The following is an 18,458-nucleotide window of genomic DNA, read 5'->3' on the forward strand; positions in this document are numbered from 1 at the left end:
GAAGCAATTTGTGAGAAGTGTTTCAATAGTGCCCTCTAGTGGCAAAAATATGTTTTACAAGTTTTCAAGATGTTCTCAGGATGGCAAGAGACATCTCCACATCTCCAAATGCTTACAAGACTAAATCTTTTTTGATGACGGTCTGATAAAATGCATCACCTTCTCTTAGACCAGTATGGCTACATACATTCTGCTTACTGAAGGCCAGCGCTTTCCTCTGTAGTTGCAAAAATACATTTTGAAATATGGAATATATCAACTCAAATATAAAAGTAATAAAATATAAGAAGGTGGTGTCTTTTTAAAACTTACAAGAGCTCCCTCCAGCTTGAAGATGGCGGCTGCCCCAAGCCTATCCGAAGGGGCCATTTTTCTTCTCCATCGCCTCCGGCGGAACGTATCGGAGCTGCGTTCCTTCACGTGAAACTTCCAGCCTATGAGAGAAGCGTATTCCCATCCTTCCCGGTCCTGAACGGATAGCGCCTACGCGTGATAAAAAAAAATTATTCAAATTACTTGTCATAAATACTGGAGTTTTGCCCCAAATCGAGAAGATAGACTTGTAACTGGCTGGAGAGTTATAAAAGCGTTCGTTAACCATTTCGTGCCTGTGAATAATCCAATGCGGTCCCTGTTAAAGCTTAGACTTTCTACCCTACAAATATTTTTGCCAAAACAGACTTTTGGTCCAGAATTTTCTTGGTCAGTCACTTTTTTCCCCCGTTCCACCTCAGCATCTGCTTTTGCACCCCACTTGTGAGCTCTTGTAGAACCTCGGCTGCATATCCACCATCTGTGCATTTAAATGTCTGCGGACCATCTCTCACCTTGGTGGTGGAAGAGGAGACGGTGGGGTCCTTCCTCCTCTTTCGAACCAGTCTCCGACGCCTGTGCGTATGATACATCTTCTCAGACGCCACCCAGGATTTGGGTTTGTTGTCTGGGGGAATTGTGATCCCGTATTCCCAGCCTACAGCAGAAACACGTTCTCAGTCACAGTCCAGCAAACGTCCCAAAGAAAACAAAATCTACCTTCAGGAAGGAAGGAGTCGACAGGACAGTCGGGGATTCTACGCCCTGAATTACTCCATGGATTATAAAGGGTCACCTTTCTCTGCGGGAAGGGCTAAGATGCCTCTTGGTAATGTACAGTTAGTTAATGTACATCTCACCGATTGAAATATGCTTTATACAGGGCCATCCAAACCCACTCGGCGCAGTCAGTGAGCTGAAACTGCAACTCTCCTGCAAACTCCATCTTAGTGAATAGATTCTACGGAATAACCTGGATATACGTATTGAGTTTAAAGTGTGAGATATGAATTATATCGTCTATTTATTAATGCCGAGCCTGTAGTGAATTCAGTTTTTTTCCTCTATAAATTACGGTATAAAATAATAAAACTACTATAAGCGTGGACTGACTGTACCTTTTTCATCCACGGCTCGGTTTATATCGTAAATCCACGCGTCGTCCTCCCAAAGCCATCCGTAAGGGCAATCGATCTCACCGGGCGAGGAACTCTTCTCTCCGTTCTAAAAGGAAAGAGGTCAGGTTTCATCATTTGAAGAACGTTAGCTATTTTTTTTCATAATCTGAACATTTATGTTAAAAGAAAAAAAAAAAAGTTCATGTGACGCCAAGAACCGGGACACAGCATTGGGGGGTATTTAATAAATTGGTATATTTCGGGTTAACATAGTGCTCTGCAATATGAAGTTCCGATCCCTATGAGCTTTTACTGTAAGAAGGTCGGAGCCGGCCCTGGAGAAAGTATAATTAAATCAGTGAGGGACAGTAATTGTATTTTTGATTTCTTACGGCATCGGTGTACGGCTCGTCTGCCTGTTTCCATTCGCCGCCGGGATATCGGCTTTCGTTTTGATATACTTCATCTGTAAACTCGCTGTGGCCAGCGTCTGCTTCTGTCAATAAACTATAGAAACCAGACCGGAGAGAGAAAAATATAATATATAATACGACATAATCTAGAAATATATATTAAATTATACAGAATTTTTTTTATTTTTTTTAAAATATATAATGTCCTGATAGAGAAAGTAATATATGTCTGACGATTGAGCGGATTTTATTAAACCTTCTTTTTACATTCACACTGCAAACACCTTTCAGGTTGCGTAGTCTCTCCATTGCTTTCAGTAACATCAGAAAACTCAAAAAGAATCACTTTTTAGTAACTTAAAAAAAAAAGGGGGGAAAAATGGGATACTAGCTTCCCTTTAGTACAGATCTATAAAAACCCATCGATTATCACCACTCCGGCAGCTAGGAGTCAAAAACAAAAAACAAAAATGTAAAACAATTTCGACCGTATTAGTTCCGGGATCTTTTAATTTGCTGCCATCTTGTGGTCACAAAAAGTAATGAAACGAACATTCCAGGGGGGTCTCGTATCGCATTCACTATTATAAAGAGGGGCGATGTATCCCGATCTGCTTTGAAAACAATTAAGGATTGACACAAACCTGTAAAATTTGTTACTATGAGAAAATCTCCAAAATGAACAAATGAATACATCTGTTAACACAACCGCAACACAGATCAGCAGGCGGCGTCCTCTCTGCCCAAGACCGGCCCTCCACATCCGCACCAGCAAATATTATATACAGTCCATGGCATTTAGTCAGCCGTTACCTCCGTTCGGGGTCCACGTCCCAGTCGCCCTCCCATTCCCACCCCTTTGGAGGCAGGAAGCTTTCTTGTTTCAGTTTGATTGACCCCGTGACGTCGGAAAATTTGGGTCTCTTGAGCAGTCCCGTGGTGCCCCACTTCCCAAACATCTGGGCTTGGTTTTCATACTGGTGGAAGAAAACCCAATTACATTTAGATTGGATCAAGCATTGAACGACAGCGCAGACGGATTGTTAGACGGATATTACGAGGAGACCCGTATTAAATATTTTTCCTTTAGGTTACATCAGCTAAAAAAACCGGCGCTGGTCAGGAACTCTAAACCGTTACACTTCCTCCAAGAATAATTTCCCCTGCAGCCCTATCCTTTGTACAGCGCTACGGAATACGATGGCGCTATATAAAAAAGTAAATAATAATAATAGATAGATAAAACTGCTTACATAGGGTGGTTACTGATTGTTCGGATCCCTAGCCTTGCTGCTTATAGGCTCAGGGCCCCTAGTGCTTATAGGCTCTAGCCCGCGATGTCAGCAGCTAGTCCTGGCCATGTCCCGCAAGGGTAGACTCCAGTTAACCGGAGCCCAAAAGTTCCCAAGCATGGTCATGTAACATATGAGAACACACAGGCATAGCCTTTGCTGCCGTAACAATAATGTTTCAATAACTATGATATTTCTCAAGAAAAGCATGTGCTAAAAAAAACAAACCTATTTCCCGAACTTTGGTAAATCACGAGGCGGCCATTGAACAATACTTTTTAAATACATTTTTCCACTTTTTTTTGTCCTGCTAGGATTTTCTGCATTCATTATCTGGACCCTTTTTAAAATTCTGTTGTAAAAAAAACTTTTTTAGACTTACCCCACATTGCCTCAAGGGACGTTTGGCTTGAAACCTTAAGACTTCACTAAATAAAAGAACTTCTATACATGTTTTTGGAAAGTAAGGATAATATGAGAACGCTCCAAACGTACCATTTCTGCAAAAACGCTGAAAGTTCCTTCGGCGTAGCTGTTAAACTTGCCTTCGACGGCAGACAATCCCAGCCATATATTCACCCTCAGCTGAGCTGGGATCTTGATGCCGTTATTTTTATCAAGCGGATACTAGAATGAAGAAATAATCATTCAAAAGACAATTGTTACCATATCCACTTTGCCACAAAGCTGGGTGGCAAGGACTTCAATAGCCAAAGTGACTCCAACATGCATTAAATAAATACAATTTTGGGGACTAGACTGGTCTTTTAAAGTAACTTCCAAGCAAGTAAGTCCTCAGTTCCGCGTACCTGTAAATAGATGGTCTGCGTCTTTCCGCAGTATTTGCCGCAAGCTTCCGGGCTTGTGGTGGAATAGAGAACCTGGTGGGCCGGGACGCGAGCGTACGCCAACCTCTTCTCTGCTCGAATCATCCAGATGATTACATCCGGCATGCAGTTTTGAGGCTGAAACATTATCATCATCATCTTTTATTCATATAACGGCAACCACGTTCGCAGCACTTCATAAAATAATATCAAGATCAGGAGAAGAGAGACCAGCAACATCATGTTTAGGGAAGCCCTCATCCAGCTAGCACTAACCAGTGTCTCAAGAGTTAATATAACATTCCCCTTTAAATGCAATTATTCTCAAAAAAGGCTGGAAAATAGGGGGGGGTCATCAACAATTTTAAGGTTATTTTCAACAAATTCCAATTTGAACTTCTCAATTGGTCTTCTAACATTCTCATATGACTCGTTACGGAGTTGATGACTATAATTATGTCATTTGTTAGTCTCATGAAGAGGCAGCGATGTCTGTTCCGCGCAGGGTACCGACCTCTTCGGAAAGTTGCTGTATTCTTTCGCACCAGTCTTCGATCTCTGGCAGAGTTGCTTTCACGTCGGTGGCCTCCCCCCGCATTTTGACCGCCGACTCCCCGATGAGTCTCAGAGAGCTTTTCCTCAGCTTTTCCAGCTGTATGTCCAGCATGGTTACATTAGCCTTCCCTTCCATGGAAGGCAGTGGTTTCCTGCACGTTAGAACATTGGGCAAACGTCAGCAAATGGGAAACATCATGGAGGGGCATCGATGGATAACCGCCGGCAATTACCAGTACATAATGGCAACATGGGGGGGCTAGATAATACAAACGCCTTAATCACCGCATCTTGGTCAGTCCTGTCCAACATATACAGATTAAAAGAAACAATGAGTAACCATAGAGAAGTCACAAAGATAACTTGTATCCAGTCGAAACGATGCTGCGCTGAATATTAAGCTATACTGCCCCCTGTGGCCACAAATTAAATTGCAATAAAAAAGAGCTATTGGTATATAATAGGTCAACATCTCTCGGTAGGATTAGCCCAAAGAAAATACAATAAAAAGATACTTACACTATATCCTCAATAAGCTGATCAATTAACCTAAGCCAGATGTCAGCCAATCGGGTATCAGGAAGCTTTGCCTCTATTGCAGATTTAAGGGCAGATATGTTGTTTTGCTGCAGAAAAGTATCAAAAAGCCTCAATTAATTACCAAACGCTAATTTAAAATAAAATGTTAGCCTTAAAATTAGGTGAATACAAAATATAACGCCACCTTTTTGAAACATATAATCTTTTAGGAGCTGCTATTATATGCCCCTATTTATTCTGGGTATCACTGACCTGACATTTTCTATTATAATTTTCAGTGTTTTACGGCAGGGACATCTTTTCGCCATAGGGTCAACTAAGATTTATTCATGAGGGGCACCGACCCGGGGAAGTGCCCCCTACCAACCCATGGCCCTTTTAGGTTATTTTACTTTACATTTAAACTAACAGAGCGCCAGCAGTTTCCATAGCGCCGTTACCTAGGTTTTGAGTCAGTCCAGCTGACTCAACAACCTCACCCATAAAGTATTCTATATATGATAAACTAATTAGGGGACAACGTTCCTTTAATTAATTGTCAAAACAATTATTCTGCAAGAGATCTCTTCCACCCCTGCGGGGAGAGCCTGTGCCTGAAATATACTAAAACTAGCGTGACCCCTCCATATGATGGCACACAAACGTTTGGGCTTCTCGGAGGGGAAACTCTAACTGCTTACCAGACGATCTTTTATGGACAGTAGAATGTTGACAACATCCATCCGATGACTGATGTCCTCCCAGCTGGACGTTAGTGTTACCACGGGTTTTTTGGATGACCACGGGAGGTAGTAATAGTAGTTTCCTATATGTAAAAAAAAAAAAAAAAAGTAACATTTTCTATTTAATTTTTAAAGAATGTGCTGTACCAACAAAAAAAAATAAAATAAAAAAAAAATTATAATTAAAATTACTATTATATTATTAAATATATATATATATATATATATATATATATATATAAATAATGGAGAAGGTATAAACAAATAACAAATTACTGAAATTATTCCCATTTCTCTTTGCCGCTAGAATTTTACCTTCGCCGTCTCTATAATTCCAGATCGCCGATCAATAAATCGCCGCTAAATACGTACCGTCGAACACCGCACGGCTGTACTGTGTCGTCGATGCGAGCGGCTTGCAAGTGCTGTCAAATTTATTTCCATAGTTTCCGATACTAACTTCAAACTGCAGGGCTTCCCCCACGTCTTGCAGCATGGTGGCCGCGTGGAAGACGGCACACAGGCTGAACTTCCTCCTGCGCTGATATTTCTAAGAAACGACATTTTGCGTTTTAATGAATATTCTATTCTAGCTCAACCGCAAATGTAATTCCAGCTGTTAATAGCTGTCTACATAAAAAAAGGCTACATTTCTTCACTTTCTTTATTCTTCATATAACAATCGTATAGCGCGTTAATCTAACTTTCATATATGTTAATATTTACTACTGTCCAAAAGTTTGGGGTCACTTAGAAATGTCCTTTTCCTGAAAGAAAAGGAAATTTTGTCCATTAAGATAACATGAAACGGATCAGAAATTCAGCACAGATGGGGTAAATGTTGTAAGTGACTATTGTAACTGGAAATGGCTGATTTTTAATGGAATCTCTTCATAGGCATACAGAGACCTTTATCACTCCTGTGTTCCAAAGACCCTTTATCACTCCCATCACTCCTGTGTTCCAATGGCCCTTTATCACTCCCATCACTCCTGTGTTCCAAAGGCCCTTTATCACTCCTATCACTCCTGTGTCCCTATGGCCCTTTATCACTCCCATCACTCCTGTGTTCCAATGGCCCTTTATCACTCCCATCACTCCCGTGTTCCAATGGCCCTTTATCACTCCCATCACTCCTGTGTTCCAATGGCCCTTTATCACTCCCATCACTCCCGTGTCCCAATGGCCCTTTATCACTCCCATCACTCCTGTATTCCAATGGCCCTTTATCACTCCCATCACTCCCGTGTTCCAATGGCCCTTTATCACTCCCATCACTCCCGTGTTCCAATGGCCCTTTATCACTCCCATCACTCCCGTGTTCCAATGGCCCTTTATCACTCCCATCACTCCCGTGTTCCAATGGCACTTTATCACTCCCATCACTCCTGTGTTCCAATGGCCCTTTATCACTCCCATCACTCCTGTGTTCCAATGGCACGTTGTGTTCAATGATCCAAGTTTAAGTTTAAAAGGCTAATTGATCGTTAGAAAACACTTTTAAAATTATGTTACAGACAGAAACCTCCTTGTTTTCCATGAAAACAGATTAGCGATCCCCAAACTTTTGAATAGTAGTGTGTGTTTCGTAGCTTTCATGCTCCGTTGATCACGTAAACTCTATTTTTGGTAGGAGAGCCGCTAATGTTCAGCAAGAAAATAAACAATGAAAAAAATGTAGCAATTGGCAGTAAGATCAGCCTATCGTCATCAAGAAACAATTACCTGACTGATATAAAGTAACTATTTATTGTAGCATTTTATACCTCGACCACAAGAAGGTCATCACTTGGAATAGGCTCAATCTTCTTGGAAGGAGTGCCATCGAGTTTAGTAATGAGTTCAACCAAGATCCTTCCTCTATACGAGACCCCTTCGCCCTGAAAAGTAAACAATATTGGGGGGCACACACACTTATTATATACTGTTTGTGGGTTGTTACAGAAGGAATTTTCTAGTGTTGTTACAATAGTGAACAATGACAATATTTAAAGAATTTAAAATTACAATTATAATATTCAAACATTAAGACATATTGGCACAAAAGGAGAAGAGGGTTCCGCTTTTTCGAGCTTACAATCTATTGTATAAAATAATAAATATAATATATGTTTTCTAAACCTAGTTTTCCTACTTTGAGTACTAATTATTAAAATTAGAATCAAAATTATTTTTAGTACTAGAAAATGTCAAAGTTTCCCAAACCTTCTCATACGTATTGATAGATATGTTTCTAAATCTCATAAAGACTTAACCCCTTAACGACAAAGCCCGTACATGTACGGGCTCAAAATGCATTGTTTTCAATGGGTTTTGGGACTGCCCATTGTCCTTAAGGGGTTAATAAATTATACACTGGCAGCAATAGAAAAAATCATGTTATTTTTAATTTAGGGACCACTAAATTGGATACTAAAAGTAACTTGTTTTTCTCTTTTCAGTAACTTTGGCAGATAAAGTCGATTCTAGTAAGAAAACCCATATCTATTTTAGACAATGCATAGTTAAATCAGCGATGACCTCCTACATGAACTATTCATTATTCAGGGCTTGGTCATTAATTCTGCATAGTGACGTCATGGGGTAGAAATGTTTTTTAAACTTAGTAACCAGCTTAGTAACTAAATACGATTGGGAGAATATTTCTCGGAATCCTGCAAACCGAGAACGTATAGATTCAGATACATTTTCTAGTACCGGTGTATGAGCCGTTAGCAACGGGATTGAAAAGTATTATTTCCTAAAGACAGGAATTCTAAGCAAATGAGCTACTAGCACCTAAAACCCCAAAAGTTACCTTCCCAAAGTTCAAGTCGTCATAAGGGTCCGGGAAACCGGTGTATTCTCTCGGACTTCCATAGAGATTTAGGTAACAAGGTCCGAAAGTTGGTAAAAACCCGACTTCTTGCTTGTCAGTAATGCCTAATTACAAAGAGACAGATCATCATTAGCACAACTAACGAACCGCAAGGAAAAGAGACCAAATATTCTGTAGGTGGCTAAAAAAATACTGCTTTTCTAATAAAGAACAAAAAATGTTCTGATTTTTAAAGCCCTCTACTGAAATAAATTGGTCTCTTTTCAGAGTGGGTTAACCCTTTGCGCACCAGAAGGGTGCGCGGTGCCGTTTGAAGCAACGCGGGATGGTTATTGTTATTGATGTTATTAGGGAGTTCACGTTGAGCGTTAGAGAATTTTTGCTCCAAGGAGTGACGCTGGTGTCTGTTATATAGCCAGGCATGGTTAGTCTAATATTAAAACATTTCATTATTAGAGCAAACTCATGCGCAGAATGTGTTGCGTTGGTGTTAACAAAAAAACAACAACAAAAAAAGGTTTTACTAGATTTCAGGAAAAACACACAATCAGTAAAAGCAAGATAGACGAAAGCGCCCTTAATACACGATGGGGTGATGGGGTAGGTACCATCTTCGCTCCTCTGGGGTTCTTCCAATAGCTCAGGAGTTTTGTCTCCATGATGGACAACAACAAATAAGCCAAACACTAGAATTCTTGGATCTTAGTGCGGTACCATTTGGCCGTTAGTGAATACAAAAATGGATACTGCCCTACTGGTCCAAGAGAAGATAATCCAAAGAAGTTTGTAATGAAAAGTGAAAAGCGGAAGAGGAGGTAGTCGTCTGGCAGCGTTTGAACAGCTTTATTGTTCAACCAAATTCCGGCAAAACAGGTAGAGACAAGAGAGAAAGATGAGTCACCTAATGCCCTTTACTTAAATCCACGTAAAGCGTCCTTTATTACTCAGATAATGTCTACTCTACAAAGACACAACAGACACAATAAGAGAATAGCAGCACACCCAAATCCCATGCAGAACGGTCTCAACATGCGCTCTCCAGTGCCAAAACCATTTGCCCATCGAAATATAAAACAAACTGTTATAATATATATAATTATATATTCTAGGTATGTTATTGCTGGAGAGATAACGATGGGGTTACAGTTTGGGCAGTGGAATACTGAATCAAAACACACCACGATATACACCTTCCAATGCTGAAGACCCAACTCCCGTAGAGTCAGATTCTATATTATAAAAAGAGAACAGTTAATCATTACATTTGATTTGGAATAGAAACAATATACAAACAAACAAACAAACAAGCAAACAAACAAACCAACTCCGGAATATAGTAACTCATCTTTTTGGAAGTAGGACTACTACGGCGAATTGCGATTAAGTCTGCGTACAAACTCAACTGGCAGGGGTCGGACAAAGATTTTTTTTTAAGCATCACGAAACCATTGCTCACCAAGTAGATGAAAATTAAACAAAGACAAGTCATTTTTTTTGATAAGGCATGATATATTTTGCGGGGATGATTTATAAAGCTGGGGTCAACATTTGCATGTATAAGTCACAGAGCCATGCCGGAGCCAAGCTAGGCTCTCACAGCCAAAGCATGAGCTGAATCACAGCACAAACTGATTGGAGGGAATGAAAGCGATGTCATTAAAAGAAATAAATTAACAGTTTGTTTAATCATAGACTGTGGACTTAATATAAGGGTCCAAGGACCACCAACAAATGCCAGGCTTTCTCTGGACCACTTGACTGAAGTTAGGCTTGGACCTTCTCAATCTTATACTTCCAGAGTCTCTCCCCTCCTAGAGTAATAAATACCTAGATGGTGGTCACCCTACTGTGTTACTCTCTCTAGGCTATGGCATATCTATCATACCAGTTCTTACAGATCTTCTTCAATGGTGTCTGTGTCTCAAAGTAATTATATTCCTTATTTTATATCATAACCCAGCATCAGAAACCGCCTCTTCTGCTAAATAAGGACATTTTCCTTTATATAAATAAGGCTTTTTTTCCCTTTTTTTTCTCACCATCCATCTCTCCGCCCGAAGCAGCAATCTTAGACAGACTCAAAGTGGTTGTTCCAATGGCGTCATTTTTAGTAAGCCTATCCCTGCATGATACAAAAACAAAAAAATACAGGAGTTTAACCCCAAGGACAATAATCATTTCCAAAAAAATATACAACCCGGACATGTGAACCGGAACTCAGCTTTAAAAACATTATCCGGCGGAAAGCCATAGGAGGATGAGTTGTATGTGTCCAAAGTGGGACAAAAGGTGAATTCTCCAAAAAATGTATAAAACAGAAACAAAACATTCTACGCGGTCTACATCAAAAGGGGTTTTGGTAAGAATAGATAAAGGGAAACTACAGGAAAACCTTGGTTTCAGATTCCAATGGGCTGGCACTAGCTTGTCGTGGCTTATAAAAAGTAGATATTAAATTAAAATTAAATTTTTTATACAAATTACCATAATTAATAATCTGACCTTGAATCTGATCTAACCATATTAATGATCTTTATAAATTGTGCAATAAAGTCAACTTTGTTACCCAAACACAAGACTTAGAGCTAGAACATCTAGTAGCCAATCACAGACCAGACGAGACGCTCCATATTCTGTATTTATTTATTGTATTAAAACATAGCGATCGAGAACTTACCAGTCGTAAACGGTTAGCTTAATGTTCTCGCAGACAGAAGGGAACTGCAGAATGAATACAGAAACGCAAAATGTGCCTTAAAATGGGTTAGGGTTGTTTACAGTGACATTTTTAACTCCGATTTTCTCAACCTACCCATTTTAGGGTAGCCTCACCTTTATTTGGAGGTTGACTGCTTGGTTCCACACCGGATTGGCGTTCTTTTCTATTGTATCAGTACAAACCTGAAACAAAAATATAAAAATAAATTACATGCACGGAACAAACAAGGGTCACTTTTTTTCTTTTTTTTTTTAAAATAAAATTAATTTAAAAACAAAACAAAAAACTTTCGTGTCTCTTTAAATTATTCTGCGACATTGAGCCCAATTAACCCATTACATGCAGCTCCTTTAACATGTTATAGTTTCAAAGAGGCTGGAATTCTCAAAATGTAAAGCATGCTGTTAAAGGGCAACACCTAAAAACGCATTCTTTATATAACTTTAGGTGATCGCCGTGTCCACCCAATACCAGGCTGACATCTCAGGAGGCTTCAGGCACAAAGACCATTAATACTCACGGTAAATCAAATTAAAATTAAAAATGGTTTGTGGCCGAGGGACGACTCATTTTAATGAAAAGAGCTTGGCGCGGGTGGACAGGACACCCTGGAAACCCCTAAAAGAACGGAGCTCTAGACCCCGATCTGCCTAGTGGAAAATCCAGTTCATTCAGATACATTCTCATAATTCTCTACATTCTCCCCGATGCTCTTGACATTACCCTAGAGGGTTTCTTTATATATTCTTTAGTAAAAACATTGAGCTTGTTGGTGAATTGAGACAATCCAGCTGGCTATATGAGTGGCCAATCTTGGTGAATTTCCCTGAGAGAAAGGGTTTGTTGGCCCTGCGCAATGCATGAGAGATGTCTTCAATATCACCAGCGTTGCTATACATTATGCACGTCCCAGTAGGTCTTTCCTGCTGATATAGGGAAGTCAGGGGGCTGAAATGTTCTCCTTTATGCCAGAAAAGGTTTATGGGGTATTATATGGTTCTAGGTCTTCCTTGGAAAGGCTACATGTGAACACGTGTTCTTTTACAGATGTTACAGTTAAAATTACCTTTTTTCCTGCAAAAGACACTTCAACAAATGGATCGACCAAGTTTTTCTTATCCGAGTCTCCTCCAAACAGCTCCTTGACTGACTGAGCGAAGGCATCGTCCACTGAATAAAAGAACAACAACACGTCATTTAAAATAAAATATATAATATGCAAATTGGCGACACGCCCACCTGGAAGTAGCACAAACTACACAGGCAAAGCATGGAACTTTGTTTGCTTGTTGCAAGCATATAGTTTTTTAGATTTTACTACTAATAAATTGCTATTTTTACTTTCAAATCCTCCTCTTCATTTTGACCTCCTGTATATCTTGAGCTGATACTCATTGAGGAACAACAACATTGAGTGGAACACCACAAGCTGCTGTTTTCCAGAAACTATTGGATCCTATGATATTCCTACACAGACGCCCTATAGTTTGAGCAAACTTGGTTGCTCAAAAGATTGTGAGTACCAATCTTATAGGAGGGTTAATATCTTTTGTATAAACAATATTAAACTATTATCTATATGTTTCTTTTATTTTTCATGTGAACCTGCTGGGAGTCTCATAGAAGACATCACATGTGATTTGAATCTAAGTATACCTGTTTTTTTTTTTGTTTTTTTTTATTCACGATGGGTGTTATTTTGTAAGGACGGACATGTTCAAGTATTGCATAACACTATTAATATAGAATTATTACAAATTGAGCGCTGCACTTTATCTTTTGCTCATTTAAAATATATAAAACAAAACAAAAAGGAAAACAGACCTCTAACATCAGATCTGACACATTTCCCACCATCACTGTAAAGCCTAAAGCCTAAACTACAGTTTAGTGATCATTACAGGGGTGGGCAAGCCATGGGGCCACTTGGCTTTACCCCCCTAGGCCAGAAGGTGCCAGCCCTCTCCTGGTAATTAAGTTATGACCCCCCCTCCAAAAAAAATACAGAATGTCCAAATATGATAGTTCTTGATGCAAAAAACAGCAAAATCTACGCCTTTGACTGATCATGAAGATATTTTACCGGTAGCGTGTAAAAAAGGCTTCCCATACATCCGAACGATCTACCGTTTATCCGTAACCAAGCAGGCTCCACACAAACAGATTTTTAAGACGAAAAAGACTAATTAGACTGAAATGTGAAAGAACTGCATACTTTGAGGAATATCTTCTGCTCGGTAGATCTTCAGCAAGAACGTCACCCATCGAAGCGTCACTCCAGCCGGCAGCAAGAGGTTGCTTTCCACGTCATCCGAATCAATTTCTCTCCCTCGCTTTTCAACCTGCAAAAAGTCATCTTCATCTTATCCCCCTTTCTTTGTTTCAAGATTCAGCCTGACTTTATGTGAAACGGTAACGATTATTAAAAGGTGATTTAACTCACCGGAGGTTCATCTCCGGTCCCAACCACAAACATGCTGACTTTTAGGTAACCTTTTGCCCCAGAATTCGAGTCTTCTGGATCGTGGAGAAGAACCCATTTTCGCATCACTGCATGACCTAAGAAATGAAAATTTTTGAAACACCATCACTTATAACATCACCTCCTTCTTCATGATCAAAACCCATTAGAAAGGCACTTTGTCCCCTATTTTCTCCCTGTACTGTGAACATAATTTTTAATCTGTGCCAAAATCTTCAATTGGGCCCAATACAGACTCATAATTAGAGCATCTTCTATCCAAAAAAACTAATAATAATAATTCTATAAAATGAAATGCATAAAAATATATATATTTTACCTGGTTCGTCAAAAACAAAGCCTATATCGAGCTGAAAAATAAATTTCAATGAGAAACAGTTATTACAAAGGTATAAAAAATATACAAATAAGTGTACGGCTGTGTTAAGTATTTTTAAGTAAAAGGAGTTTAATTAATAGAGTTATCATTTTGGAACTTTTGCCATAAGTTGGAAAGATATTGGTTTGTCTATGCCAAGGATCTCCAAACAATTAATAAAAAAAACAGCTTGGCTACAGATCTAAAAATGTCCAGTTTTGGTAAAATCCACTATACATAAATACAAACGGCTCTTTGAACAACAGAGGTTTTTTTTTTGTTTTTTTTTTTACTTATCTATTATATTCACCTTAAATTCTCCAATCAGACTGTCTGCTCGTATTGAATTAGAATTGAATGCCTAACGGGGGGGAAAAAAATATATAAAATCAGAATTTTTTCTTATAAGTTATAAACATTTTCATTAAGGACCTGCTAATAGTACCTCAAAAGAACAAAGAGTATTTATTCTTCACCAATAAGTATTCTATTAAAAAGAAAGGCTCTAATATTAAGGGTTCCCCACACAGGTCTCCTGTACTCACCCGAATGGTCAACGACTCATCAAGAAGCTCTAAAGGGGTCATATTTACGTTGTAATAGAACATCTGTTAAATGACGAGAAGAAATTTAAAAAAAAAAAGTTCATTATTAGCCAAATTAAAAGCAGTGAATACCACCATTCCATCCTTTACAATAAATAAAATCACTATAGAAACGGATAGCGTGTCCCAAGATACGCGACATATGGCCAAATAACGTGACCGAATCCCCAATATTTAAGCTTCAGTGCCTGTCATCGTATCTGATGGATGTCCGCCGATGGCTGGCTTTGTTGTTTATACATATTGGTCAATTTTAGTGAAAAGTGGCATTTTAGGGTGCAGTTACGACATAAACATGCTTGTGATGACACTTACTTCATCAAAGTACGGATTATTTCCCCTCCTAATTCTCGTCCGGTGCGTCTGGCCGGCTAAAGTAACTTTCACAACCGGCTTGATGTTGTTCCCAGAAAGCTGGCGGCCCTCAATAACGCGAACGCGAATCTGAGGATCATTTGTTGGACAGAATCATAGGAAAGAGACTATTAAGGCCAAACGTTCTCATGAAAACTGCTTACAAATAAAAAAAACAAACAAAAAAAATAAACATTGTTCTAGTTGAATTGTTGAAAGAATTTTGATGTTTTTAACTCATAAGTTATTAGATTTTAAGAGTTAAGGATAGACTAATATCCATGGAGGGTTATACAAGATCTATACTGGTGAACAAATCATGTGGCTACCTTTATACCTGCCAGTGACAAATTTTAATTTGCCAGAATTTAGGGATACAATGACACTTTATAGAAATCATAAATTAATTTAAAAAAAAATATTATATATATATATATATATATAAACAATACTCAAAATATAATAGTTTTGCATTTACAAAACTGCAGATTATTGATGTAAAAAAAAAAATAAATAAAAAAATAATAAAAAACAGGCACAAAGGACTGAGCTCTGTACCTGAAAGTCTTGAGGTTTGTTGGACAGAATCCTCCTTGTCTTCTTTCCCTTCGTAAGACGTCTAGCGACCTGATTTTCGGCTTGGCCAGGGGTTCCTGGGGCGTATGGGTTAATTCCAACGTCAACAGCATCTTCATCCTCCCCATCTTCTTTGTCTAAATTAGAAATTGTAATAATTACATCAGCCGATCACCAAAATAATATCATTGCCCTTTAACTACAAAGCGTGTGACCCAAAACAAGAGATCCCCGCTGCAGCCGTCAGTGGGGTAGCAAGAAAAATTAGCGAAGAAAGCAATTCAGGGTTAAAACAATTAAACTTTAGCATAAGTAAACTTTGATCCATTTAAATTTATTTTAACCCCTTGGGATAATATTGGAGAAATACCCCATACTTGGGGCAGCAGTTGCATCCAAAAGAGGGTCGTACAAGTAACCCTAGGGGAACCTTAACCCTTGATGCGATTCATCAAGGACAGGAGAGGGCAATTAGAAAGTAAAAAATAATGGAACATGTTATTAAGTCTGGCTTTCACTTTAAATGGTCCATTTATTTACTTCCCTTTAACCTTCACAATGTGACGGCATTGGCGTAGGTTCCCATGAGCCCTACCAGTTGACATACAAACCTTAACTGGAAAAACCGGTTATCTGAACGTTAATATTTTTAGCCGAGCATAAGCATGAAATAACCCCCCGGAACCCCGGCGTTCACATTGTAGATATAATTACAGTGTGTCAGTGCTACTGTATTTAAAGACTGGCTGTGAAAGTCATCTAAAAGTCAATATAGTTTGTAAGCGATTTGTCTGCGACCTCTCGTTTGGTTATAGTTCTCGTTTGGTTATAGCTCTCGTTTGGTTATAGTTCTCGTTTGGTTATAGCTCTCGTTTGGTTATAGTTCTCGTTTGGTTATAGCTCTCGTTTGGTTATAGCTCTCGTTTGGTTATAGCTCTCGTTTGGTTATAGCTCTCGTTTGGTTATAGCTCTTGTTTGGTTATAGTTCTCTTTTGGTTATAGTTCTCGTTTAGTTGCGAGTATAGTTGGACATTTTTGTATAAATATATGGATCTGGCAGGGTATATAGGATGCAGACTGGGGTGATTAATTTGGGATGAATTATAACTTTAATCAGTAGTGTTCCTATTGTTAATGCTGGAAGGCATTTCATGTTAACAGAAAAAGAAGCAGAGAAAAAAATCTACAGGAATTATGCCACACTTTGGCATTTCCGGGTAGGGAAACCCTTCAGCCATCCCGCTCAGCCTCATGCTGTCTGGAGGGATCGGTAAAGCATAAATTATTGTATTTCTGACTCCTTTCAGAGAACTAGATATAAAAAGTGAATAATTTGTCTTTTTAACTGCCATGTAGGCGCATCAGGGTAGGGGGCACCACCATGAGGGTCCTTCCAATGTATAGGTGGTACATGGCGGGTGTGGGGGGTGGATACATAGATTGTCAGGGTTGAAGGGTGCTAAATGGCCTTACCTACTCCCATCTCCCAGTGTGATATAATGATTGTCATGCTTTTAAAGTAGTGCTATTACAATACGGGAGAGTGGAAATTAATATCCACAAGGGGGCGGATATCGTCCACATTGATTATATACAAAATTGGCAAAAGTTAAAGCATAATTCCACAGAAGAGGAAGAATGGGCCATGCTCTTGTGAGCTTACAATCCATTATAAGTGTAAGGGACCCAAGAAAGATTGTAGCAATGGTGATCAGGAGAAGCCGGTGGCCCGGACACCGAAGGTGGGGACAACAGACGTTTCTTTTAGGGTGAAGGTTGTGAGTTTTGGGAGGGTAGGTTGTAAAGTCTTACAGAATGAAGAAGGAATTCTTTAAAACAGGAAGAGCACAGGTAAAATCCTAGAGCGGGGAACGGGGAGCAGTGATAGAAGCTGAAGGGAGACAATTCATGGGCCAAGTGAGGCGGTAGATAAAGGGAGTAAATGGAGAGAAGACTAGAGATATAGGGGATGCCGCGTTGTTAAGGACTCTATAGGTAAGGGTCAGGCTACGTGAGAAAAGGACACATTTAAGAGATACTTTGCAGGTGAAGAGTAACAAGAGAAGCCTTAGATACCACCAGATGTAACCTTCCGATACATCGTTCCAGGGAAAGGGAACATGCGCTCAAGTAACAAGGAGCCATACGAAAAATTTCAAAAAATAATAAAGCTATTCTAGCGAGCAACTAAAAAAAATAAAAATGCACATTTCTAAACTATGAATGTTTCTACACAATGTCAGGAAATGTCTTGGTCCTGCGAGGGTTATTATGAGCCTTTTGATGGTGGAAAGCTGGATGCATTGTGATTACCGGAGTTTGCTATCAATACTGACCATGCACTGAACGTTTCCTCTACTTAATGGCTTTTTTTTTTTTTTTTTTAACACCTGAAACGTGCTTTTAACAATGGCAAAAAAGCACAAATTGTAACATGAAACAATTCAATCATTTATTTTATTATGGATATCCTTTCCTTCTGTGCTTTAGTATAATCAGGATAATTACCTTCTAAACTGTCACCAGGATAGAAGAAAAAACAAAACACACACACAAAAAAAATATAATAATAATAAAATATATATATATTATTATTATATTATATTACATATGTCAAATCTGATTTAAGAGGCTTTAATGGAGGAAACCATGTCTAATTAAACTACCCATTTTTTCAACAAACTTTTTTAAGGTAATTGCTTACAAAGAAATATAATTATAAAAGATCCAGCCTACAAACAGTTAATGAAACATTTATGCCTTTTCC

At 38.9% G+C, this 18,458-nt stretch overlaps 1 protein-coding gene across 5 annotated transcripts in view; it reads right to left on the minus strand.

Annotated features, from left to right (window-relative positions):
• The window catches only part of MYOF (myoferlin), a 59,159-nt gene that overhangs the window by 21,476 nt on the left and 19,225 nt on the right, over window positions 1-18,458 (minus strand). For 3 of the 5 annotated variants that reach the window (XM_053450960.1, XM_053450958.1, XM_053450962.1), the window contains 25 exons: window positions 15,674-15,828; window positions 15,077-15,205; window positions 14,702-14,764; window positions 14,467-14,517; window positions 14,118-14,148; window positions 13,760-13,875; window positions 13,532-13,658; window positions 12,383-12,486; window positions 11,430-11,498; window positions 11,275-11,318; window positions 10,637-10,719; window positions 9,788-9,826; window positions 8,577-8,701; window positions 7,546-7,659; window positions 6,152-6,329; window positions 5,738-5,862; window positions 5,037-5,143; window positions 4,477-4,669; window positions 3,945-4,100; window positions 3,631-3,762; window positions 2,657-2,820; window positions 1,823-1,937; window positions 1,431-1,536; window positions 828-970; window positions 313-483 (listed from right to left, as the gene is read on the minus strand). In XM_053450960.1, coding sequence (XP_053306935.1) covers window positions 313-483; window positions 828-970; window positions 1,431-1,536; window positions 1,823-1,937; window positions 2,657-2,820; window positions 3,631-3,762; window positions 3,945-4,100; window positions 4,477-4,669; window positions 5,037-5,143; window positions 5,738-5,862; window positions 6,152-6,329; window positions 7,546-7,659; window positions 8,577-8,701; window positions 9,788-9,826; window positions 10,637-10,719; window positions 11,275-11,318; window positions 11,430-11,498; window positions 12,383-12,486; window positions 13,532-13,658; window positions 13,760-13,875; window positions 14,118-14,148; window positions 14,467-14,517; window positions 14,702-14,764; window positions 15,077-15,205; window positions 15,674-15,828 — 2,840 coding nt within the window. The remainder of the gene's footprint in view (window positions 1-312; window positions 484-827; window positions 971-1,430; window positions 1,537-1,822; window positions 1,938-2,656; window positions 2,821-3,630; window positions 3,763-3,944; window positions 4,101-4,476; window positions 4,670-5,036; window positions 5,144-5,737; window positions 5,863-6,151; window positions 6,330-7,545; window positions 7,660-8,576; window positions 8,702-9,787; window positions 9,827-10,636; window positions 10,720-11,274; window positions 11,319-11,429; window positions 11,499-12,382; window positions 12,487-13,531; window positions 13,659-13,759; window positions 13,876-14,117; window positions 14,149-14,466; window positions 14,518-14,701; window positions 14,765-15,076; window positions 15,206-15,673; window positions 15,829-18,458) is intronic. The other 2 variants (XM_053450961.1, XM_053450959.1) reach the window with 1 other exon arrangement.

The sequence above is a fragment of the Spea bombifrons genome, chromosome 11 (genome assembly GCF_027358695.1).
Source record: "Spea bombifrons isolate aSpeBom1 chromosome 11, aSpeBom1.2.pri, whole genome shotgun sequence".
Taxonomy (NCBI): Eukaryota; Metazoa; Chordata; class Amphibia; order Anura; family Pelobatidae; genus Spea; species Spea bombifrons.